Source organism: Podarcis liolepis (genome assembly GCF_965112155.1).
Source record: "Podarcis liolepis genome assembly, chromosome: 6".
Lineage (NCBI taxonomy): Eukaryota > Metazoa > Chordata > Lepidosauria > Squamata > Lacertidae > Podarcis > Podarcis liolepis.
In genome coordinates, this window is record NC_139559.1 from 27,505,869 (window position 1) to 27,532,178 (window position 26,310).

Genomic DNA, 26,310 nt, shown 5'->3' on the forward strand with positions numbered 1-26,310 from the left:
CCAGAGGGTGGCAACACAAGAAGGGGCCTTTTCTGCGGTGGCTCCTCATTTGTGAAATGCTCTCCCCAAGGAGGTTTGCCTGGTGCCTAAGTTGCATATCTTTAGGCGCCAGGCAAAAAACATTCCTCTACTCCCAGGCCTTTGGCTAATTAAACAACCTATGATCTTTTAAAAATGTGTGTGTGTAATTTATTGTTACTAATTACAGGTGTTGGTCTGCCATAGTCGAAACAAAATAAAAAGCTCATACCACATGAAAGCTCATACCAATAACAAATTTAGTTGGTCTCTAAGGTGCTACTGGAAGGAATTTTTTTATTTCATTTTGATTGTTACTAAGTTGTGCATTTTTGTGTTTTTATATTGCAAGCTGCCTTGTGATCCTCGGGTGAAGGGCAGTGTAGAAATTTAATAAATAACAAGTAAAAATAAAGAATAATAATTTAATAAAAAATCAAGTCTTTTTTTCCTCAAAGCACGACTTCTTCACTGTACTAAATGTACAGTCAGTTACTTAAAAACAAGTTGTTAAAAACAATAGCAAAGCTTTCGTTCACATCGGGTGGTTTCTCAAAAGAAAGCAAAACTCAGACATGATGTACTGTGCTGAGCTTGTACCTGCTTAGCCTTGAACAAGTCATTTTTCCCCATGGACTATTATGAAAATAAAAATAGGCTAATCTCCCTGCTGCATCCCACATATTTGTGGTGATGTCCGATAGGTGGGATCTTGTGGGTCCTTTTGCTGAGATGACTCCTTCTTGTCACCCAGCCTAGGAGGGAGCCCTTGACATGGAAAGGAGCCATGGTGGTTGCCTGAGGCAGAGAATTCCTCTCATCCTAACAGATGTTACTGGAACAGTATGTACCATGGCCATAACAGGAAGAATAGCTTTTATCTGATTTACAACCAGCCACCAGTCTGGTGTTGGTTACACCCACTCCCACTGAATCTCAGACTCATTTGCGCCATGCATGATAATGCGACACACCCAGGGGAGACTATTGGCCCTTTAATCCCTTTGTTGTTGTTGTTGTTGTTGTTGTTTTAAAAAAAATACTCTCCAATGTTGGGAAGACCACTTTATGCATCTGATAAAGTGGACTCTAGCCTCTGAAAGCTTCTATCACAATACGTCTGTTAGTCTTTAAGGTGCCACTGAAGTTCTTCCTAAGGGTATAAACTATATTTGGGTATAGGTCTGATGTATTTCAGCAACTAAGGTGCCCCAATTGAAAGATTCCGTACCTGCAAAATGAAGACAGGCACTAATCAGCAAAGTAAGGGATTTCCAGAAGTCATATCTGAAAATAAGTCCCATGGACCTCAATGGACTTTGCACTGTTAACCGTTTTGTCAAGATTAGACATTTGTTGTCACTGCCAGTAGATGGCGCTGATGTTTCTTATAAACTCAACAAATGAAACCGATTTGTAAAAAAATGTTACATTAAAAAAATATGAGAGAGAGAGAGAGAGAGATTGCACATACCTTTCTAAATCAAGAAAATCTTTAAGCACCCTTTATTTTAATGTGGCTCTGTTGATTTGAAAGGCAACACTCAGCTATCATATGCATTCTAGGTGCCACCACAAATGCAACTGCAGGATAGGCAATCCATGTGGTTTGTGCTTTCTTAGGAGTTGGAGGTAAGAAAGCATGTGTAAGTTGAAAGTAAGTCCCTTTGAGTTTAATGGGAATTTAGGCTGCTGTCCTTCCTAGGGAGTAAGCCCTGTGAATTCATCAGGCCTTAACAAACGTGTTGGAGTGTACTGCATCTCAAAGTGCATGGAACAGCAGCCTAAGGCACTGAATTTTTGTGGGACTTGCTTTTGACCAAAAATGCATCGGCTAGGGCTTTGTAGCACTGTTTTTCAACACATCAGCCAGCATGATCCACCTTCAATAAGGCGATGGACAGGTTCCATGATTATGTAGCTCACTCCTTTTCTTTTTTCTTTTTTAAAAAGGTAGCTTTATTTTTTTTAATGTATTTTTATTAAAGATTTTCTTGATTTACAAAGGTATGTGCAATGTCTCTCGGGTTTTTTACATGCAACATTTTTTTACAAATTGGTTTCATTTGTTGAGACAGTAGGAATAAAATTTGGAAAGAGGTGGAGTGGGGGACAGATGAGTGGGGGTGGGATCGGGTGGCCATGTTTCTATTTTACTTAATATATGTTGGGTTGTTCACTTGTGTTCCTTTGGTGGTGAGAGAGGTTGGGCACAATCAAAAAACAATGGGAGGATGACATCGGCTATGAGATTAACCAGAATGTGGTCTAAACCCCCCTTTAAATCCATATCAACAGAAAGAAAAGAACTCACTCTGAAAATCACCTACAGGTGGTACCTAACACCAAGAAAACTAGCGCTAATACGCCCAGGAACCTCACCAAAATGCTGGAGAGGGTGCACCTCCACAGGCACATACCTCCGCATATGGTGGGAGTGTCCCAGAATCCAACTATACTGGACAACAGCCATATGAGAAATATGTAAAATAACCAAGCAAGTATTAGAAATCACCCCAGAATTGGCCCTACTAAATCTCTTCCAAGACAACAATGCCCACTTACACCACAAAGAACTCATAACCCACCTACTCTCAGCAGCCAGAAACATCATAACCAGACACTGGAGAAACCTGTCAGTAGCTCACTCCTTTGGAACACAGGTAGGTAGCCGTGTTGGTCTGCCGTAGTTGAAACAAACAAACAAAAAATCCTTCCACACACAAAAGCTCATATCAATAACAAACTTAGTTGGTCTCTAAGGTGCTACTGGAAGGAATTTTTTTCCTTTTGAGCATTTATATAGAATTTATATAGAATCATGTTGTTTATGGCACCTGTCTTTTTCAGGAGACAATGGAGGAGTGTGCCTTTGGGGGTGAGGTCAAACTGTTGGACATGGAATCTCAGAATCATGGAGTTGGAAGGGACCCCGAGGGTTATATAGTCCAACCCCCTGGAATTCAGAATTTATTAATCTGTCCCTTTGCTTCCGTGTGTGAGAAAGTGCCTATCTCTGTGTGTTGGTTCAGCGAACACTTTGAATACACATTTCACATTCACTTATTTTTTAAAAATGCACATTGTGCTAACAGGCAGGATATGCACCATGACTGCTGTTTACTCAGATGTAAATCCCATTGAGTCCAATGGGTCTTACTCGCAAGCAGACATGATTATTCTGTATCACTGAAGCCCATTATGTTTCTCTGCACTGCATTCCTCTCATACTGAAATGCAAAATAGCTCAGAAGATGGAGAGAGCCACCACCTCCCCCGTTGCCTAGGCAACCAGATAAAGAAAGGTGCTAGCTTTCACATGTGCCTTCTGGCAAGTATTCTTTTAACACTCACTCCCACAGCAATACAGCAAGGAATTGTCTAGAGAAAACAGAACGCGGTTCTATAAAGTCACAGAAACATTTCTACTCAAAGTAGGATCTCTTGTTTTGGATAGAAACACTTATTTCTCCCCAGCCTGAGTTTCAAGGCCATCTCCACCCCCATCGTTCAGCCTGGACACTAAGATCCAGCCCCGAGGTTCCCTCATTGTGAGAGGTGAGGTTACAGGGAACCAGACAGAGGGCCTTCTCAGTAGTGGCACCCGCCCTGTGGAACACCCTCCCTTCAGATGTGAAGGAAATAAGCAGCTATCTTCTCTTTAAAAGACATCTGAAGGCAGCCCTGTTTAGGGAAGTTTTTAATATTTAATGCTGTATTGTTTTTAACACTTGATTGGAAGCTGCCCAGAGTGGCTGGGGAAACTCAGCCAGATGGGCGGGGTATAAATAAATTATTATTATTATTATTATTATTATTATTATTCACCATCCAGCTGCCCGCCATATTTTTTGGACTGGAACTCCCATCAAGCCCCAGCCAGCACAGAGGGCGTCAGGTTGAGGAGGGCTCACCTAGGCTGTTTAACAGCTTCATTGCATACAGCAGGTGTAGCAGTCATCTCATCAATACATCTCCATGCCAAGAGGAACTGCACCCACTGTATTACCGCCTGCTATGCCGCTGGTAAAGAAGCAGGAGTAACAGTGCTAATTTGACCAAGGGGTTCAATTGTGCCTTCACTAGCTGCAAAATGAGTAATACTGGAGAAAATGATAGCTGAAAGCTTGTCACTGTTTTGTGACATCTTGCTTGGTCCTAATAAAAGTATTGCTTTTAAAATAGATTAAAATTCAGGGGTTTTTGCTTATGGACCAACTCATTTCCCTTTGATTTTTGTGCCCTGGAGAATTTAACAAACCTAGCCGTTCCCGGAGGGATCTATATACAGAGGAAGTTTTAATTTCTTTTCTGCCACGTTTTGAGGATTACATCCCCTTAAACCTACAGAATTTGTCTTCCATTGTCTCTTTTCACCCAAATTGAACTCCAGCTATGGTAATATAAAGGCAAACATGTTTCTCTCTACTTCTGCTTAACCAGAAACCTGTGCATTTTACTCGCGGTGCAGGACAGATCTGGGGTAACAGCCAGACTTTAAAATAGGGAGCAACCATAGCTTCTTTATCCCAAAATCTTTGGTATGTAATCTGATGTCTGTAGCATCTAAAGGAGGCTTTTCCAGTCTACAACATCCAGCTTAACACTATTTTGGGCTGCACTATTTTATGACATTTCAGTTTGTCCTAATAAAAGTATTGCCCAGTGGTAGCCAATTCATACAACGGCACTTTAATCACTCATCAATATTATTACGGCATAAGCATTTGTGGACTAGATTGCACATGGTGATAAAGGTTGAGCAGTTGTAAGCAGTGAGACCAGAGGGAATAAAATGTAAGTACTGTAATAATATAATGACAGTTCAGTTACAGCTAAAATGCATGCACAGGGACTCTTGACAGCAGAGGTGAGAGGTGATAAAACAATCAACTTAGTAATGGCCAAATTAATTAACATCTATAGTGGGGAAAAGAAATATGGCTTCTATTCAGACCCAAATGAATAGAGCTGAACTTCTTGATCAATTGCAATTCAGTTGCTTCCGTCCTCAGGAAATAGTTGCAATTAATACTTTTAAGCTCTGCTGGTTGAAAGCTCCAGGTTGTATACTTAAGGGGAAGAAAATTGTTGCAGGGTTGATGGCTAAAACAGTTTCAGGTGGTGTCTTCCAAACACCCTTGCAAACTAGCTTAATTAGAAAATTAAGAAAGTGTGCCACAATCTGTCATGAGGATTTATAAGAATCAGCTGTAGTGGCGCTACTTAAGAAGATTGCTGTTTATGAGGGGGGAAAGTAAGTAAAACTCTTAGAAGTGGGTTTTGATAAGTAAAGAAACCTACAGTATTAAAAATAAGTGATTGCCTTTATTAGTTTAAAGTTTTTTTTGGGGGGGTGGAATAAGTTTAGCTTAGTAGTAAAGTATTGATATTAAATTAGGAAGCTATCACTTCAGACCTAAGCCAGCACAACTTCAGTTTTCTAGTTATTAGCCAGATCTCTTCCTTTGACTCATGAATTCAGCTGTGAAACTATATTAGCTTTTTCTGAACTGTGTCTATTTTGGGTTATGATCTTGGGCAGAAGAAATAACTGCTTTTCTTATTCTGGGGAGATTGAAGTATACCCTGTTAAGTTCTTGACTGCTTCTTTTTTAAAAAATGTCTTTGTTCCCTTGTCAGCTTCCTCTACTCTAGGCTTTGCAGAGAAACTTGCCTTTGTAGAGGAGTATGCAGATTTCAGGCCAGTGGGGGGCAGTGTGAAGACTTGGCTTTTGGCTTTGCTGTGTTGCAGGGCCAACCCCCTAGCATTCAATGGAGTGAGGCAACTGCTGATAGGCAGTGGCAGTGGCAAGATGTTGTAAGGCTAATAATAATAATATTTTTTTATTTATACCCTGCCCTCCCCAGCCAAGGCCGGGCTCAGGGCGGCTAACAAGCAATAATAAAAGTAAGTTGAATGAATGCAACTTAAAAACAAAATTAAAATACAACATTAAAATAATATTAAAATGTAGCCTCATCGCAGGAGGAGAAAGGAAAAGAAAAAAGAAAGAGGGGGAGGGAATCAAATTGGCTCCAAGCCAAAGGCCAAGCAGAACAACTCTGTCTTACAGGCCCTGCGGAAACAAATCAGATCCTGCAGGGCCCTGGTCTCATGAGGCAGAGCATTCCACCAGGCTGGAGCCAGTGTTGAAAAGGCCCTGGCTCTGGTTGAAGCTAATCTAACATTCTTAGGGCCCGGGACCACTAGGGTGTTGCTGTTTATGGACCTTGAGGCTCTCCGTGGGGCATACCAGGAGAGGCGGTCCCATAGGTACGAGGGTCCTAGGTCGTGAAGAGCTTTAAAGGTCAAAACCAGCACCTTAAATCTGACCTTGTACTCCACCGGAGCCAGTGCAGCTGGAAAAGCACTGGGTGAATATGCTCCCATGGCAGAGACCCCGTGAGGAGCCTCGCTGCAGCATTCTCCACCCGCTGGAGTTTCTGGGACAGCTTCAAGGGCAGCCCCGCATAGAGTGAATTACAGTAGTCAAGTCTAGGGCTCTGTGGGCAACACACAGCTTGCCATGCTCCTGTTAAACTAGTTTAGTATAATATTTTCTACATTAGTTGGCAGCGGCTTTCCGGGGTTTCAGACAATAGACTTTTCCCAGCCTTACATGGAGGCCATAGGTGCCAACTCCCTGGGACCCTGGGTGCCCAAGCACCCACAAAATTCTCCATGAAGGGTCCAGGCACCCACAAATTTTGATGCCAAGGAGCATACATGCTGTATGGCACCCACAGACCCTGGCACCCATGGTCGTGGGGCCAAGTTGGCACTCCTGGTGCAGACAGGGGGTTGAATTAGGAATCTTCCGTTTGCTCCACCTCTGAGCTCTGACTCCCCATTGCCAGTGTTAAAGCAAGATTCTGCTCCCAGTCCAGTAGTTCCCTGCCCATAGAAATGTGTGTGTGTGTCTGTTTTGGGTGGGTGCCATATTGTCTTTTACATCTTCCTAACCCAATATTTAAGTGGACACCGCTGACCTAAGTCCATTTTAGTGAATGCACATTGTTCCCTAGTGTTAAATTTTAGACCGGAGGCTCTTGATGGCAAAAACCTGCCCTCTTGGACTTTTAAGTGCTAGATACATAATACCTTCGCTATAATCCTATACATGCACAAAGCATATTCTGAATAAGTAAGCTTTGGATCACGCTGCATGATGAAATAAAATTATCTGGCATTAGTAGAGAAAAAGCAAGTGTCTAAATCTAGTTTGTAACTTGGGGTGATGGTTCACTGAATAAACAAAACTCCTTTGAATTCCATCTCCAGGTGCCCCTGAAGACTGACCTCTTTTCTTTGGGAACCAAAAAATGTCTTCTCAAAACTGTTCTAGTTCTCTGTCGCTGAAAGACATATTTGAAAATGGATTTCTGATTGGTGCTTCTGGTTACAGCATCTCTCCGGGTAGCAGCTGTTTCCTAGAAATGAGCAGCATCCCCCAGCCTGATGCATGTGACAGTGCAAGCAAGATGCAGAATGTGACAAAGGGAAGCTCTCTGGCTCTAAAGGCAGCAGACTCCTCCATCAGCAGCACAAAGGAGAACCTGCAGGCCTCATCGGATGCTCTTGCATCTTTCTGCAAGACTCCCATCCAGCCATGTGCCTTTGACTTGTCAAGCTCAAGCTCTGCAAATGACAGCAAAACCAATTACACAGAGGGTGTGTTCCACAATACCAAATCTTCTACTCCATGCAGGGAAGATAATCCCTCTAAACCGACAACTGAGAATATGTCGAAGAGCTCTGAAATAAATGATGTTGCAGTCTTCAAGAAGCCGCCACCGCCACCACCAATATTGGAGATCTCTGGAATACAAGCCACTCTGGGCAATGTACTTTCTCCAGAAGCAAGCTTAGAAGAATTTGGGTCCCTGGGCTCTGTGAAGCTTGATACACCATCTCTGGAGATGTCAAACCTTGCCATGCCTCTGGGTGGTGGTAGTGCTGTGTCTGTTACTATTACAAGACACTAGACTCCTGCACTTTGATCTAATGTTTCACTGGTTGGGCAAAAGCTCAAGGTGGTTTGTACCATCCAGCCGTCTTGCTATGTTTCTTGCATTCTCTTTTCTAGCTAACAAGTGAAGCATAAATGCAAATAAAGAACTGGTCACATAAGGCACTCGTGCTACATGGACAAAGGCATGAAACCATCTGATAAAGAAGTACCTGGACAACTCTGTCCTTTTCTTGCTGAAGGTAACTCACGAGGCCTGTGTGGTCAACCCTGACTGGTAGCTGAACAGCCATACTTCAGAGCTGAACAAGCTTTAGGGGGATGTTTTACAAGCCCCAACAGCCAAGAGGCAACCGCCGCTCCCCCTCCAGCTGGTGGTAAATGGTTGTTGCTCTGCTAATGACTTGGAAGCGAGACTTGCGTATGCTGTTCAGCTTGTTGCAAGATTAGGTATTTTATGTAAACAGACAGTACCATTTCTCTGGACAACATTCATACTGTCTACTGTAAATAGAACGTCATTGATTTCCTAATTATCATGTCTAGTCTACTCTGGTCTAGTTGGTACAGTGCCACATAGTTTTTGATCATGTGTAGTGATACCCGCATGATTGAAAGCTTATCTTTTTTCCAGTGAGCACTTTTCCACATAGTTCATTTGTCATAATCAACTTAGTACAGGGTAAAATGATTTTACACTTTTGCAGTTCTACTTTGGGTGACTGCCATCTTAAATACAAAGTTAAGTTTACACATGCTGCAGTGGTTACTCTGTAAACAGAGGCCTGTTCCCACTAGGAGAAGTTAAGAAACATATTGCAGCAGTTATTCTAAAGCCCATTATTCCAATTGCATATTTTGGAGTGTGATGTCAAGAAATTGTGCTCATCTAAAATGTGGGTTGCAACATACTTGCTCCCCCAGCCTACTTCAGTCTCAGTTCACCCTTCACATCTATTTACTAATTCTCAGGGGATTGTAATAATGGCAAGCAGATCATAACCTCTAGAATGAGTCTGTGAAGTGTTCTTCAAATTGGCCATACTCTCAAGATCATAGCCTTAGTAATAGAACACAATTCTTTTCATCTTTTATGTTTTAGGATTCACTACTGTTGTATTTTCAATTATCTCTCCAAGCAAGGAGGGACTGAGGCCTGACTGACCAAAATTGCCAAAGCAAAATTCCACATTCAAAGCACCTTTTGAAAGAGGCTTCTTTTCTTTTCTTTTTTAAGAGGATCAGAAATCACCCATACTGGTGAGATGCCATGTATGATTCAAATCTGAAAGTGAGAGTTTATAGATGCAGTTTACAACTTTGTAGCTTTCCAAGTCTTAGTATTGGCCCTGCAAACTTCTATCATGTTGCTAAAATGCAGCAGTTGGAATGCGCATCTTTTGATTTCTTAAAATTGTATGCATTTCTCATGGCTTTTGACTGTTACTTTTAAGTATTCTAAACTCTTATAAGTTTTGCCAGCTCAGTAATACATGCATCTGTCAAGGCAGATAAGTGACATTAATGACCTGAAAAGGAGCAAGTGCCCAGATGAGGTTGGAAAAACCACACACAGTGGGTGGGAGACATACACTTGCCTTTAGAATATACCAGGCATCCCCAACCTTCAGCCCTCCAGATGTTTTAGACTACAATTCCCATCATCCCTGTCCACTGGTCCTGCTAGCTAGGGATCATGGGAGTTGTAGGCCAAAACATCTGGAAGACCGCAGGTTGGGGATGCCTGGAATATACTCTCCTAAACATCCACTCCAAGGCAATCCCTAACTTGCAAGAGGATTTACAGGACATGGTTGCAGCAGGGGAGCTACAGTAAAGACCAAACAAGGCCATTAGTCAGAATGTGCAAAATCTTCAGTAAAAAGGAGTAAGCAAGCTTGTGACAACACCCACCCTACTTATAGGTATATGCTATTTGTTGTATAGCCATGCTTTTACCTTCTAGATTATCTGCCTCTTCCCCACTGTATATGCATACTGTATTAATCCACACACAGAGACACATTTAAGGGTGACAGCTAGAAACAAGAATTTTAGGTTGTACAAAATGTGATATTTATTTGTTTATAAATAGAAATATTAAATATGGAATGCTTCATACATAAGAAATTATCAAAATTATTGCTGCCTATAAGGCAATCCCTCATTTGGCTTCGGCATTTTAGACTATCTACATATTTGTAAGGTAACATAGGGTACAGAAAATGGCAGGAAGAAGCAAAGCAAGCCAGTTTATTGAAGGGGAAAAAACCAAAACAAAATAAGAGAAGCTGTTCTATTATCCTTCCCTGTGACATCAAATTTCCTTTCAAATATTCAAAAGCCACCCTGGAATCCAGCTTCACTTGTATCAATATCGTGCTCCTTTAAAGAAAAGAAAAAGGATATTTGTCAATACATACAAATGACTCTAGGCTCCTTTGCATTTTCAGGGTCCAAAATAAAATTTAAATGGTCTTGAAGGTTTTCAGCTCCTAGACTTTGGGAACAATGTATCGGCCCTGGGCCATAAACTCTTGCCCATGTTTAACAGATTAGGAGCACCCTGAAGGCTCACACACTCTTCTTCCCCACTCTTCTCATGTAAATTCCTCTTCATATTTGCACAGCTGACTATCGATGTCCGTAAAAATGTTACCACTAACCAGTTTGTAGTCACAGCTAGAAATGGGATTGCAAACTCTGGGTTTAGACAGCCCTGGTTAGCATTAACATTGGTTCACATATAACACTGCCCGAGGGTTGCTGCTAAAATGAAGGAGGGAATCTGGCAGTCAAGAAAGGAGGAAGCATAAAGTAATATGCTCAACTATCAACTAGGTATTTAATATTGCTTTCTATAAGGAGCACACAGAATCACAAAAAAGCTAGAAAGAATTCTCTCCACCCATCTTTTTTTTTCTTCTGAAAGGGGTGTTGGAACAGAATACTCAACTAACTGGAAAACCAAATTAGATAAAGCTCAAGTCCTATTTTATTATTAATTTTAATGTGGTGCCTCCTCTATAGATCACTGAGATCAGGGAGTCTGTTTTCCCAGAAACCTGGCTTTCATATCTTTCCCAATGACCATTGGACAGGGCTTCAAGAAAAATGCCTATTAGTTTACCTGATTTAACTTCTTGAACTCCACCACTTGAAAGAAAATGTGCTCCAGGATATGTTTGGCATCTTGCTGCTCCTTTGGTAGTTTGTTAGTCACCCCTAGGATGTCCCCACATTTTCTGACATAGAATTCCAGATCATCTTCAGTGCCTAATAAGGACATAAAAGTAGCATAATACACACAAAATTTGCCAAATCATTTAAAGATATTATATGGGTTTCCACAAGCAGAGAAGGGATGCAGAGCCTATATGCAGCCACACATTACTAGACCACAGGATCCTTCATTCCTGACCACTGGGGCTGGGCTGGTGGTAACTGGTGTCCAATAACATCCAGAGGGCTACATATTATCTATCCTGATCTAGAGGACCTCCATTAGCATGGAGGAAACAGATTTAAAAGATCTGGTTTTCTTAACAAAATGCAAAGCATTTTGGAAAAAATTTAAGGTATGCATAATATGGAGGACTTCAGTAATTTTCAGCTTTCTAAAGTGTGCCCTGGAGATAAAAGTTTGAGAAGCAATTCTGTAAAATGTTTTTAAAAAGCACCTCATCTAGAAAGTTCCCCTGCCCATCCCACAAATAGTTTAGCAATCCCAAGTTCAAATGTTTGCACTACTTACATTTGTTTGTTATTTGAGCAAGGCGAGCTTTCTCAGAAGAGAAAGTTTCATCCAAATCAAACAGGTCCAGGCTAGGAGGAGGCAGCTCTCTGAAGGCCGGTGGAAAAACCTAGTAAGAGATTAGGCAAAACTTAACAAGCTGAGTCTGCCCATACTTGTTCAGAGAAAAAGAGCATTGGTGCAGGCTCTAATTAAACGACTCACATGCTGTAATCTTGTTTATACAATGTAAGCTTCAGAAAGTAAACTATTCTGTTTATAGCCCCTTCAAAAACATATACAGGTTTGACATTTCCAATTTCGACTTCGGGAAAATCAGTGACATTCAGCTTAAGCATTTTGGTGAGACGAAAGCAGGCACCAGATTACTTGCTTCCTAACCACAGGATGTCAGGTCTTGGAAGGGTTAGAGTGTGTTCAGGGCATAGCCTGAATTGAGAGAAATGTGATTAGCTGCAAGGACTGGACACATAAAATAAGTTAGGCTGTCCATGTAGGAAATTTCTAACTTTGAGGAATGATGGGCAGAACATAATGTCTGGGTTAAACTTTTCCTCATTTTTACTGCCTTCCTTTGAAAAACAAACTTTTGGTCACCTACAACAGCGTTTCCCAACCGGGGGCCATATGCCCCCTGGGCCCTCCCATTTCAGGCATCGGGGATTCCTCCCCCCCCCCCCAATTGGCTGTGCATCAGAAGAACAAAGCAATTAGAGTCCCTTGCCAGTTTAGTGATCACAGACAAAGAACAAAACAGCCATTCTCAAAGTTAAGGTGCTCCCAATTAAGTCTTCCTCCTACTTCTCCCTGAGCCATCCTTGTCACTTCCCCTTCTGGCAACCTGATCTTGCAACCGCTGAGCCTTCTGCGTAGTAACCTTAGCAGCTCTCTTTGCCCTTGGTGAGAGAGGCTGGACAATTTCCAGCGAAGGGGAGCCAGTTATCTCTCTCTCTCTTCCTGTTCTGTTTCTCCGTTCCCCACTCAGCTCTGCCCAGCTTTTGTCTTCTGAATTATGTCCCTCTGCAAACCAATTCTCTAGATCTATACTGCTCTACTGTTCCTGGGCAGCTTCAGGATCCTGGTCAGGAGCAGGAAGAGGGAGAGGTTCCCACCATTCCTCATCAGAGCTGTAATCCTCAGTCTGATCTCTGACACCCCAGGATATTCCAAGGGGTCTACAGGTGAAAAACACATAGATGGGACGCCATGGCATGAGACTAGGGAGCAACAGAGGGAAATGAAAAGTGAAGAAAATAGAAAAGTGACCAAAGAAAGAAAAAAGAAAACAAAGAAGTGAAGAAAATAGAAAAGAGAGAAGTAAAGGGAACAGAGAAGTGACCGTGATTCCCAATGGATGGAGTGCCACACGCACTTTGCAGCGACGTCGCTTCCAGTTCCTTCTCCCTCCCACTTCTGCACTCCACCACTGCATGCACCAAGCTGTCCACATGTTGTTTGTCACGGGCAATATGCGTGGCTGCAGCAGTGTTAGTGTGTGGGGTGCTGTTTCTTCGTGCAAGTATTACTGTGAAAGGAGGCGTGTTGCTGCATGCAATTTTTACTCAGCCTCACGCAGAATCAGCTCAACGTAATGGACAGAGGTGATCTTCAGTTATCCCTCGCAGCAAAAGAACCAGATATAAAAAAGCTTGTTTCTGGTCACCAAGCACAAGGGTCACATTGATCGAGAAATACTTAAAGTATAATTTTTTTGTATTTTGTAGAAATTATAAATATATATATAACATGTTCTATTTACAAACAAAACATCTGAATAGCTACCCTTTCTGCCAGTAGGACAGGGGGGCCACAGGAAGGAAACAAGGTCAGAAGGAGGCCACGGTAGGAAAAAGGTTGAGAAACACTGACCTACAAGTCATAGACCTGCTTCAACGCACATTGTAACTTTCAGTCATTCCACCAAGATGACTTGACCTGCCTGATCCTCTCTTCCTACCCAATAAGCCTTGAACTCTCCCTGCACTATATATTGTGTTGCCTCTTCTGTTTCTGAAATCACCCATCTGTTCACCCTACTCATAAATGCTTGTAACCTTATTTCCTTCCTCTCCTAGGACAGTTACTTACAGCTGGCTGAAGTGCAGGCAACGGAGTTTCAAACTGAGGCTGAATTAGTTGGAGCGGTTCGTATTTCACATTCAGCTGCTCATAAGACCTGCAACGTATAACAATGTGTAAAGTTTGCAGCATTGGCTAAAGGTTTTTTGCTTTGGAGTTTTGGCATGCGTTAACAACTTTTACTATCACCACGAGTCCAGGATAGATATTAATTTAAACTATGCCAAAATTATAACTAGGATTAGAAGTGTACATGGGCAAAACCCCAAATTTAACCACCTTTCTGCTGATGGTGCATAACATATTGAAATTCAAGTCAAAATGCTGATACTGAACCTTAAAAATGCTGAACAGCTTGAGACCACGTTATATGAAGGACTGCATCTGCCCATATGAACCTTGAAGACAACACCATCAGAAGCTCTGCTTCTGTGCCACCATTAAGATTGTTAAGATTGGTGGACACCAAGGATAGGGTATTTGCAGTAGTGGCCCCTGTTCTTTGTAACTCCCAAAGGATACACAGTGGCCCTTTCAGTCTTGGTATTCAAAAAGACTTTAAAAATCCTACCTGTTTCAAGTGGCTTTTACCTGATGCACTTTGCTGCTGATTCTATTGCCTATTTTATACTGCTGCCTACTATTGTATATTTTAAATTTTTAAGAAGTATTTAACAAAATATATATTTATTGTAATTTAATGTTTGTGTTATTGTTCTCCATCTTGTCCTCCAGCTTGAGAGGACTCTGTCCTCAAAGAGCCTATAAACAACGAAAATAATGCAATGAATAGGCCCTAAAATCTATTAAACTAAAATGAAGAAGAAAAAGACACTGAGTTGGATCCAGACTTTGCTGTCTGCAAATGGAAGATCTCCTTTTGTACACAGGAAACTTTTGATCAGGTGTGTGTGTGTGTGTGTGTGTGTAATGTGACTTCTGCTGATTCTCCCAGCCCCCAATCCTCTGGAGCAGAGTTTCACAGGGTGCAAAGTGATGGGGAAAAACTGGTAAAAGTTGCCTCCTCACTCCTGCTGCTGGCAGCAAAATCTGGATTCAACCCATTGTTTTGGGAAACATAAATGAGGTCACCAACTTGATGATTTTCGGAAGTGCAGTGGTATCCAGCTGGTAAATAGACATGTCAAAAAGTGTTGTGAAGTCTCGTGGATTTTCATCTCCCTCCTGCAGGCAAACTCGCAGTCGCTCTGACAGGGTTGCTATATCTGGAAGCATCGTATAATCAGATATCTGGAGGAAAAGCACACAGAAATTGCTGTAAACAAAGAGACAGCTCACACTAAAAATGGAACCTTTCCAGTGAGCAAAACAACTACATGATAAAAGAAATGCATCTTGAATCATATATCCAAGAAACAATACACTTAAGAGTGCGGATTTTAATTTAGTTTGGCCAGTTTTCTAACCGTCATAGTTATGAGCACTTATATACATCTCTTGATATAGGAAACGGATTTTAAAAGCTTCTTCAACAGTTAAATAAGTTTGGTCGAAATAAATTTATCTTTTGTACGTACTTCTAAATTCACATATATTATGATACCTCTTTATTTTTCATGATAAAACCTATTTGTTGATGGCAGACATCATAGGAAAGAAAATTAGCTTTACTTTTTCATCTCAGTGTATTCTTCACAACATGACATTATTACAAACTGCTAAGTAATTTTAAAGTTTCGGATAATTGGAAAGTTGAAACAGTGATAGAACTGAATAAACTTTACAGAGCAAGTGTAAAAATCAACAACTCAACTTTTTGTCTTTAAGTTAAGAGTAGTCAATGGGGTCCACTCTAGATGTTATCAAACCCCCAACCCACATCAGTCCCAGCTCCCATGGCCAATGGTCAAGGATAATGGGAGTTGGAGACTGCATCTAGAGGGCACAGCACCAGCTACCCCCGCTTTCAGCTTATCAAGGCTTCCTTCTTGGCAGGGACAAAAAATGTAAAAGAGGCAAAAACAGAAATTCAACAAAGTTGGCAGCTATACTTTATGATATACAAAGCTAATGTTACTAAATAATGTTAAATTAGTTCCCCTTACCTCGGGATCTTCTGCATCAATCTGGTTTAAATGGATGTCGCTTGTTGTAAGCCACTGGAACAGTACATCCTAAGAAACCAAAGAGCCCAGTTATAATTGTGGAATTCTTTGAATTATCAATATTACCAGTGCAAAAAAGCACAACAAAACAACAACAACAACAACAACAACAGAAGTTCCTTGGCATATTCAGTCAATCACACTTAGGAGATGACACATATAGGTAAATTGGCTGGAAGCAGGAAACATTATTTAGAGTAAATGATTACAAGAGAGGTGGTGGCTGCATTCTGATGTCACACTAAACCAGTCCTGTCTTGCATCCCTTTCCTAGCCACCACTGGCAACCAGGAATTCTACAGTGAATGCAGTGGAACTGCTTCCAGGTGAGTGAAAGCAAGAGAGTGTTCTGTTTTGCCAGCCCAATCATCTTCACTACTGGCTGCAGAAGTCTGTCATCTCCTCCATGACCAGTATGGAATCTGGTCTGGCTGATGAAGCAGAGTGCTCTGTTTCATTTCTCTAGCTTGATCAGCTCCTACAGCCAATCGGAAGCCGCGGAAACTCCGTCGTATGTTTGGCTTCCAAAAATAGTTCGCAAACCAGAACAGTCACTTCCGGGGTTGCGGCGTTCAGGAGCCAAAACATTTGAGAACTAGGCTGTTCAAAAATCAAGGTACAACTGTATTGCAAAAACGACTACATACCATAGCGTCCAAAAGAATTAAGTAGCAAAAACTTCAACTTGATATGGTTGAAAAGACAGCTCACTCTGCTGAATAACTCCTAAACTTCAAATAAACCTGGTCAACTGATCATTAGAGGGCATACATTAGCAATGAAGTTGACAACAGAGGCTCACCATAATCTTGCTGTTTTCTTCTTTTTCCAAATATTGGTCACTGAACATATGACAAGATCCTAGTACAGCTAACTTGCCACCTTGATTCTATCAAAGAAGAAATCAGTAGAACAGATTTAATAACTTATACTGTACATCAATGCTTTGTCTTACCAGGTGTACTTTTTATATTACACTCTTTAACATTCTGCATTACATTGCAGGATTGGGGAATCTGGTCTGACCAACAGGCCAGATCCCTCTGTCCACTACACCTCACAAGCCAGATGTGACAGGTGACCATGGTATTTTCATAGATTGGCTGTGTGGGATAGGTATTGGAGGCACAGTACTACAGTAGCTCTTTGAATTCCACCTCATATGTTTTGAACAGATTTTAGATTTTCCTTCTGATCATTTTCTCTGCCCTAACAGACATTCTACCATTTTCTTCAGAATCCTCTTGCACATGTTCCAAGCTGCCAATATCCCTATTATACCATGGTCCCCAGAACTGGACACAGTACTCCTGATCGCATCTGACCAAGGCAGAACAGAGCAAACTAATACTTCCCTGTACCTAGACAATATATTTCTGTTGATGCAGCCTAGAATTGGCTCGGACACTAAAAATTAATTTGTCCAATAAAAGTCTCATTTTTGAGGACACCATATACTCATATTACATATTTCTACAAAGGCATTAAAAGCTCATACAGATTATGAGACATAACAAACATCAATCATAACCTTATTGTCTTGTTTGTTTTATGTTTTTGTTTGTTGTTGATATTGTAAAAACTAATAAAATTTTTGCAAAAAAAGAAAAGCTCATACAGATTATGAATGGACAGGCACTACAAGGCATAAATTTTGGAATGGCTTTAATAACAGGGATAAACTATGTGTACAAATATCAAGTTATCTTGTTTTTATCCATCTCAGTTGAATTTGTATGGATGCTTAACATACTGTTCTCTTTTCCAAATATTTTGGGATAAGTTAAGAAAATAAGTAAGTAAATTCAAATGAACATATTTACCATACATTATTTAAAGTTGGTAAATTACACTAAAAATGAAGTAAAAGTATGATAATGTAAATTTAAAACAGGGCCTATCTTTAGTTTTAGAAATGGTATACTTATTATTACTAATGACTGATAAAACCGTGGAGGAACTGCAATAACAGTTCAATGTGCTTCCCCACCCTGTTATAGATCAACTCTTTTCAAAGGTTCCAACATAAAGGAGCTTTTATCTGAATGCTTTCCTGCTAAAGTTGCACAAGATGTGCAAGTAACAGAAATTATGAACGAAGTTACAAAATATCATGTTTTACAAGTATTTGATGGCTCATGCAGTAATGTACCTTAAAGTGATAAAAAGCCAAGATGGGTCTATTAAGAGGAAAGCAGACAGATCCCGTGGACAGAACAGCCACTGCTGGTTTCATCACATTAAGTGTAGCACCAAATGGATACACAAAAGTGAGAGCCCTACAAAATAGTACAAAGACTGTCATAAGCATTTTCTATATTTCACAGAATTGCAATGCTGTCAAACACAATCAACCATTCTCTCTGTCCACACCCTTTCATGTTCTTCTGCTGGTAGGAGTTTTTTTTTCTTTAAAAAAAGAAGAAAAGATACCTTGTCTTTGTAACACTCTAGAATTAATTGTGATGGCTTAGATCCAAAGAACCAAAAGTGGACGAAAGGTGCATTTGTACTGCTCAGCAAGCATTCACAGAAGTCTTCTACTTCTCCCAGGGCAGTACCACAATTTAGCAGAGGTTACAATACTGTATAGGCATCAGACTGAATAAGGAAGGGAAAAGGCTGAAGTTTATAGACTCCAGGCCACAAGAAAGTCTTGAGAAGGAACCTGTGCTTCAAAAAGAGCTTGTGACAATGCAATAACTTCTTGGGATTTGGGTGTCTCTTTTTAAAAACAGTGCTCTTCCATTGCATTGTGAGTGGAAGAGGCCTTCCAATAGTGGATCCAAATCAGTAATTAAAAGGACTATACTTTACGATGTATTAAAATCCTGTTTTTCCTGCTTTCTGTGGTGACATGTTTAAAGCATGTATAAAAAATGTCCATAAACAGTAAAAAAAAAAAATCCAGAACATTGTGCAAAACTGTTCCCTTTCTTGGATTTTGTAGCATAACTCCCCTTAAGCAGAACTTCAAGAGGCAAAATACAAAATCTTAGGCATTAATTAAAATATTCTACATATTTCAAGAGCACTTCCCACACAATACTTTATTATAACTTTTTGGAATGAACATTGATGGCATTTGTAACATGGCTGGGAAGAAGGTACTTACTGTGAATCATTTCCACTGTTGTCTTCATCTATTATCCCAGACACTGTTTTTCCGGCAGCTCTACTGATTTCCCTTATAGATGGAAACCCAAAAATAACTGATTTATAGTTGCAAAATATAGCAAAGTTACACAAGATAAAATGTGAATGCACCTACACACCATCCACTATCAAATACTTACCGATTTAAAACTCCATTGGAGACCAAAGCTTCTTTAGGATGGAAGTATTTATAATACACATTTCTCACCACAGAGTCTTAAGAGAAATGAAAAATAATATTTTTTCCAGTAAGATGCAGTGCTGCAAAGCATGGGCTATGGATTCTAGATCCTGGTTCTCTCTAATTGTATGAAGGCTGATGTTGCCAACAAAGCACCTTCTGACTTCATATGATCCCCCCCCCCCGCCCCACCCTAGTAAAATTTGGCTTGAAAGAAGAACAGTAGCCAATTGACTAGGCTGCAGTGTGTGCCTGGCTGAGGTGTGCATGTGATGCCCACAACAGTTTCTGTTTGCAAATGTGCCCATGGTCCTTAAAAAGCTGGCAAATCTCTCATATTTTCCTTGTGGCAGCCCATAAGAAGATGCAGATGTACAATCATAGCAAAAGTACAAATGGAACAGTCACAAAGAAAGATAAGAGGTGCAGTGGCTCTTTTGCTGTATCAGAAGCAATTCATCAAGCTATTCACTTTAGGCCAAGGCAGTTCTACATCACACATGAATCCATCTTCCCCAAGCCCTTGCACTGCTCTGCTCTTGCATCCGCTGAATGCAGTCCATGCACTGAGGCCACAGAGAGGAGGGGCTGCTGAATATTCGAATGTGCAGTGCACACAATGGTTTAAAGAAAAATGAAAATTACAATGCAACGGTGCGCAGCAAGAGATGTTCACTTAGAGCCTAACAGAGAGAAACTCTGTGGACCTTGCTCTCTGCTCACACAGAGTTCAGGCCTGCCGCCATACCAAATATCCCTCAGACTTGGATGTAATTTATCGCAGTACTGTTCACTTGCTTAGTATTTTCAAAATCAGCAAACATGGAAAAGGGAAGATGGCAAAGCTACAATCATACTCTGTCGCTAGCTCTTTTTGGGACCTAGCAATATCAAATTAATAAAGCGCACTCAAATTGCTCCAAGTTGGGTCACTTGTTTGTGGTTTCTGACTATATGATATGTAAACATTCCCAAGACTGACCAATGAAGAATGCTTGTCCTCAGGTCAGTTATTACCATTATTGACCATGATCCCATATTCTTCCAATAAAAAGTTGATGTTGGTGTCATATCGAGATTCACCACCTTCTCCCAGCATCACCAGGATATCCCCACCACTTTCTAGATACTTCTTCAGAACCTCAAACTGTAAAGGAAAGAAAGCAACAAAGTCTTGAGTGCCAGGATGAAAGGTTTTCCTGCTTTTACAGAATTTAACCCTTGAAAATTAGAATAGCAACACAACACAGCTTGCACATCCTTACAAATACTAAGTCCCCTTTGGTAAAGAAACCCCATCTTATTATTCTTACAATACAAAGGGGAAATTAACCCCAAAGATGGTTAAAGTTTAAGCAGTGCAAATAGGCATTTAAGCTAACAAACTACCTGCTGTTTGGCATACAGCAGAACAGGGTTAACTTTAGTCTTCCATAGTCCACTTTCTTCTCTTTTCTTTGTTTTTCATCTGTGAGTCCACCAATATGTTTTAAATTTATCAAGTATGAGTGCATACTCAAGGTCTCTTTACAAGTTATGGCATAATTAATCTGCTCTAAGGAATTCTGAGTAGGCATTCATGTTTAGTGCTTTAGTGGATTACATTTAGGCTGTAGTCCTAAAACTACTTACCTGAAAGTAAGCCCCATTGAATCCAACAGGAGAGACTTTTGAGTAGACATGGTTAGAATTGTACAGTTAGGGCGGTATTCAGCTAAATAATTTTGTGATTGTCCCTCTGCACGCTGTCTCCAGATTTACTGCAGAGGACTGGGGTAACGTGTAGAACAGATTTATGGGGTGCACAGGGGAGGAAAGGGGGAGAATGTTCCACTGCATAAGGAAAAATCTTTGCACTGACAGAACATGAATCCTAAAGCTACACTGAATTCTGCCCTATGTCTAGCACTCTTTGCAAAAATCCCAACAAGAAGGCATTAGGTAATCCATTAGTAAACAGTGAACAGCCCACCTAACATACATACAGGGTACAGCACTGTGGCTCAGACACATTTGCAAGGCACCAATCCTGCCCCAGATCATACAAAACAGGATGGCCAGGGTGTGCATCATCCTGCTCTGCTTCCATGAATCCAAAAGGCCTATAGGATGTGATGCAAGAGAACCACTGAAGCAGTTCACAGGATCAAAATACTAGACAGGATCAGCAAGGTAAATAGATCTTTAAACAGTTATTGAGGTATTTAAGACAATTACATACTTCAGCAGCTGTGAACTTTTCTCTAGGTCCTGATGTAATCCAGAGTTTTACTCCGGTCAGCTTCTCTGAAGTTATTTCATCTTTTAAACTATGGACAAATTAATAGAAGACATGTTACCCAACAACACATATCACTGGCAAACCACAATTCCAGGATTAGACATAGCACAAAGACAGTGATCGTGTTTTGTTTTTTCTCAGCAGGGAGGAGGAAAAGAGCCATTTTAGCGGTGTTCAGGGTGAACTATGGCTCACTGTGACATGCATGCTGGGTCAATACCTCAATTGTCTAGGCAGATGTTGCATTATAAGGTATTTTTAATTTTCTTCTCTACTTTGAAAATGACTACAAAAATAAGAAGGTATTCAACCCTAAAATAAAGACTGATGTCCTGAACAAGATTACCAAATCTCATTCCATTATCAAAATGTTCAAGGGAGATATATTACAAACCACGAAGACCTAATAATAATAATAATAATTTTTAATTTATACTCTGCCCTCCCCAGCCAAGGCCGGGCTCAGAGCAGCTTACAAGCAATAATAAAAACAAGTTGAATGATTACAACTTAAAAACAAAATTAAAATACAACAACATTAAAATATTAAAATGTAGCCTCATCGCAGGAGGAGAAGGAAAAGAAAAAAGAAAGAGAGGGAGGGAATCAAATTGGCTCCAAGCCAAAGGCCAGGCGGAACAACTCTGTCTTACAGGCCCTGCAGAAAGAAATCGGATCCTGCAGGGCCCTGGTCTCATGAGGCAGAGCGTTCCACCAGACCGGAGCCAGAGTTGAAAAGGCCCTGGCTCTGGTTGAAGCCAATCTAACTTCCTTAGGGCCCGGGACCACTAGGGTGTTGTTATTTATGGACCTTGAGGCTCTCCGTGGGGCATACCAGGAGAGGCGGTCCCGTAGGTACGAGGGTCCTAGGCCGTGAAGGGCTTTAAAGGTCAAAAGCAGCACCTTAAATCTGACCCTGTACTCCACCGGGAGCCAGTGCAGCTTGAAAAGCACTGGGTGAATATGCTCCCATGGCAGAGACCCCGTGAGGAGCCTTGCTGCAGCATTCTGCACCCGCTGGAGTTTCTGGGACAGCTTCAAGGGCAGCCCCGCGTAGAGCGAATTACAGTAGTCAAGCCTGGAGATGACCGTCGCATGGATCACTGTGGCCAGGTCAGGGCATATATATGCATATAGGTACATTAAGCTAAAAGCCTCATTTCACTTGCACAATTATCCCCACAGTGAAGTTGAAGGGCTGATGCTTTAAAGAACAGGGGCTTAGACCCATCTCAAAAAGCTATGGTTGAAGTAAGGCTTGAATGTAAGACTATGAAACCCACACTCTGCCACTATCCTACACTAACAAAATAAGCTTGTTAAAATCTGCAATCAGATATACAGATATTGTACAAGATATGAGGAGAGCAAAAATTTAACTGTTATGGGGCAGCCGTTGTCCTGGGTACTTTCAAGCATTTTTATACCTTCATCAAACTTCAATGCTGGTCTAGAAACAAAAGATGGCTCGCCTTCTCCTCTCAGAACAGCAGTAGTAAAAAGCAGGAAGTTAATACAGATCAGAAAAAAGAAAACAATACATACTCCACTCACCTCTGTATCTTCCAGTTGCTTCGAAGCTTTTTTTGTAGAATCCTATAGCCATTGTTCATAGTAAAAATTTCCTTTTTAGAAGCATTGAAGACAATTATATTACGAAGTTCTCCCTCCATAGTTACCTCAAAAATGAAAGAGCACAGGCAAATAAATAAAAAACAAAGCAAAAGGGAAAAGTGCTATCATTATTCAGAAATTCTAAGAACCTTTCCCAGATTAATGTAGAATTAATGAATATCCACAATTAACCAAATAACATTATATTTTATTGATTGATCTAGCACGCTGGAAAGAAATAAAATCTGGGTTCTCTGCAAGGATTTTTTACTTCCAACTTTCCAAATACCCGCACCTGCCAAAAAGAATGCTAGTGAAAATGAAGAAAGCTTGGGGCGACAAGTGTATTTTTGAGTGGTATGAGTGTCAGCTTTGTTTGGTTCTTAGCTATGTCTTTTGTACCAGGCTACAGCTGGTGGATCTAAGAGGTCTAGTAGAAAGCAAAGCAACCCCACTTCTGTTCCAGCAATTGGGACAATAAAATAGTAGGCCAGGATCTCTTCTTCTTGAGCTATATTACTACACACTATCAAAACTCTCTCCAAGGACTAGTTCCCAGGACTCTTTGGGGAGAGCTATAGCAGTGAATAAACTGGCATAAAATCATTACAAGCTTGCAGTGCTGAGATTTCCTAAGCATTTGTAGTTCGAAAAATGAGGGTAATTCTATCAGTAAGTCTATGATTTGGCACTGAGGAACAGAAATACAGTAAGTAGATCTGGAAGCAAGTAGGAGTTGCATCTAGTAATTAAAAAAACAATCTGCCTGAAATTGCATTTTTACAAAGGTTTATCTTAATCCCATTATAGAATCTCCCTCTCCAGAGGCTGAAGCATGAAGAATCATGATGTAGCTGGTATTTTCTGACACAGCCATGGCACGAAAACATGGATCTGAGGCACTGGGTAGATTTTTCACATAGGTTTTGTACAGAATGCCACCAAAATCACTATGACGTCTGTTGTCACAGGCAGCACCTCAAAACTCAGTGTAAACAGAGTGCTTCACATTAACAGCATTAACCATTGGCTCTAGGCTTAGGGGCCACAAATCCTTACAGATTCTTGAACAGGAGCCTCTCCCTCAAACCACCATCAAATCACATTACATCTGTATCCTCAGACCGTGCCACAATGTTTCTGGTGTTGACTGACATGTTACAGGTGTCATGTTTTTAATAGTAGGAGGGGGGTTTTTTTTGGGGGGGGGAGAATCAGTATAAAAATATTGCAAGTTTGCTGCACCACAAAGTGTGGGATCTATTCCTGCACTGCAGGAGATTGGACTAGATGATCCTCAGGGTTGCTTCCATTCTCTGATTCTGTATGATTCAGTCTGTTAGGCGCAGATATGATTGTGATTTGATAGTGGTTTCCATGTATCCTATTTTAAAAAAAATCAAATTCAATAGGACTCTTGGACTGGAGTAATGTTTGTTTGAGGGGGCTTTTGTTGCTGCTACTGAATTTTTTTTGTACATTTGTTTTGGGTCTTATTATGATTTATTTGGGAATTTTCCAATATGGTTGCATGCTTTTGGATGTGTTTTATTTACTGCTCCTGCCTGCTTTTGCTATGTTTGTAATTATGCAATTCCCGCCCCGTCCCCCGTTTGTAAGCCGCCTTTCAGCATGGTTTTTCTGGCTACGGAAAGGCGGGAGGCAACTAAAATTTACCAGCTCGGACTTCTACAAGGTCCCAAGGTGAGGGGAGCCAGGGTCGTGCCTACAAAGTAACCCTCCGCCTCCATAAATGGTCCCGAGGGAGGGGGAAGCACCTCTCCCCCGCCACCACAAAAGTTGACTTACCTGCGGGGTCGCCACCATCCTTTCCCCGTCCCCTACAACCACGGAGCAGCAGCAACGCGCGGTAACTAAGGGCCTTCTCCCTCCCTAGCAACGCGAGCCCTTTCCGTCTGCGCAGGCGCCCAAAGCGGCTTCGCCGGCAAAAGCAGGAGGCGGGGGAGAGGAAGGGAAAGCCGCGTTGCGTCCGACGTGATGACGACACAGGCCCGCCTAGAGTCTCCTTGAGCTGCAGGGAAAAGGCTCATTCAGCGGTGGAATCTTCCATTCTCCATGGTGGAGGGGAGTCCGGCAACGTCGGCAGCGGCAGGAACAGGGAAAATCCCTCTTGGCAACGTGTGTTGTTGTTGTTTTTTGCTTTGGAAGAGTTTTGGAATCAGCAGAGGGCACTGGATGTGGTGTAGTGTGGCTTGAAGGGTTAGACCTAAATCCCAGCAATCTCATTCTCCCCCCTCCCCACTTTCGTGCTGAGTAGCAGCACGTTCCTAACATGTACTGTATTCTTCTGTTGGTCATTTTGTCACTATTCCTTGTGTTGTCGCGTCATCTCTCTTGGCAACTTGTACCCGTTTATGTTTTATGTTTACTGGCAAGCAATAAATACATAAGCAACAAATAAAAAGGAGTCTCCCTCCCACAAAAGGCAGCTATTTACATATTGCAAAAAAGAGGAAACACCCACCAACACCCACAAAAGGGCAGACATTGGCACATGCTAATTACTATGTATAGGTACAAATTCAGAAATAGCTGCTGTGTTTTAAAGAGAAATACAATATATCTCATCACCGTGGGGAGACGATGGCCTGTGTTGCTTGCTCAGTCTGTGGTTCGGGTGCTGAAAGTTGTTGGCCCCGCCCTCCTTCCTTAAAGCTCTTTTATCTTTAAACCGGACAGCTCTTCAAGCAGAGGACTGTATTTGGTAAACTAGCACACATGGCCATTTTGAGCCCTCACTCTTCCCCACCCCTCCAACACCCCCCCACCCCCACACACCCCTGCTTATGTGATGCGTATGGTTTGTTCTCACCTGCTATGGAAGAGAACACTCCAAGAGAGTTTGCAATTGCTTGCAAGACAGAACCAAGGGATGAGAGGCTTTCAGGTCAATGTGCAGAATTGCAGCCCCTCTCTAATGTATTTCAATAATGACCATTTGAAGATGGGTGCATTACTTGGCTATACAGTGGTGCCTCAGGTTAAGTACTTAATTTGTTCCGGAGGTCCGTTCTTAACCTGAAACCGTTCTTAACCTGAAGCGCCACTTTAGCTAATGGGGCCTCCCGCTGCCGCCGGAGCACGATTTCTGTTTTCATCCTGAAGCA

At 41.4% G+C, this 26,310-nt stretch overlaps 2 protein-coding genes across 5 annotated transcripts in view; one reads left to right on the forward strand and one right to left on the reverse strand.

The window, feature by feature from the left end:
- The window catches only part of LOC310709034 (uncharacterized protein), a 431,701-nt gene that overhangs the window by 45,008 nt on the left and 360,383 nt on the right, over positions 1 to 26,310 (forward strand). The gene's annotated exons all lie outside the window — the stretch shown is intronic.
- On the reverse strand, positions 10,044 to 25,204 carry IFT52 (intraflagellar transport 52). Of its 2 annotated transcripts, XM_083508172.1 has the most exons (14): positions 24,992 to 25,204; positions 23,123 to 23,247; positions 21,509 to 21,596; positions 20,305 to 20,434; positions 19,247 to 19,322; positions 19,066 to 19,137; positions 18,103 to 18,229; positions 16,753 to 16,839; positions 15,891 to 15,959; positions 14,921 to 15,075; positions 13,834 to 13,921; positions 11,746 to 11,854; positions 11,122 to 11,267; positions 10,044 to 10,376 (listed from the first exon to the last, which is right to left on the reverse strand). In XM_083508172.1, the coding sequence occupies exons 1-14, from the start codon at positions 25,007 to 25,009 to the stop codon at positions 10,329 to 10,331; spliced, it is 1,338 nt and encodes a 445-aa protein (XP_083364298.1). In that variant the 5' UTR covers positions 25,010 to 25,204; the 3' UTR covers positions 10,044 to 10,328. The 2 variants fall into 2 exon arrangements, with proteins under 2 accessions (XP_083364298.1, XP_083364299.1); XM_083508173.1 differs by lacking the exon at positions 18,103 to 18,229 and having other exon boundaries at positions 24,992 to 25,065.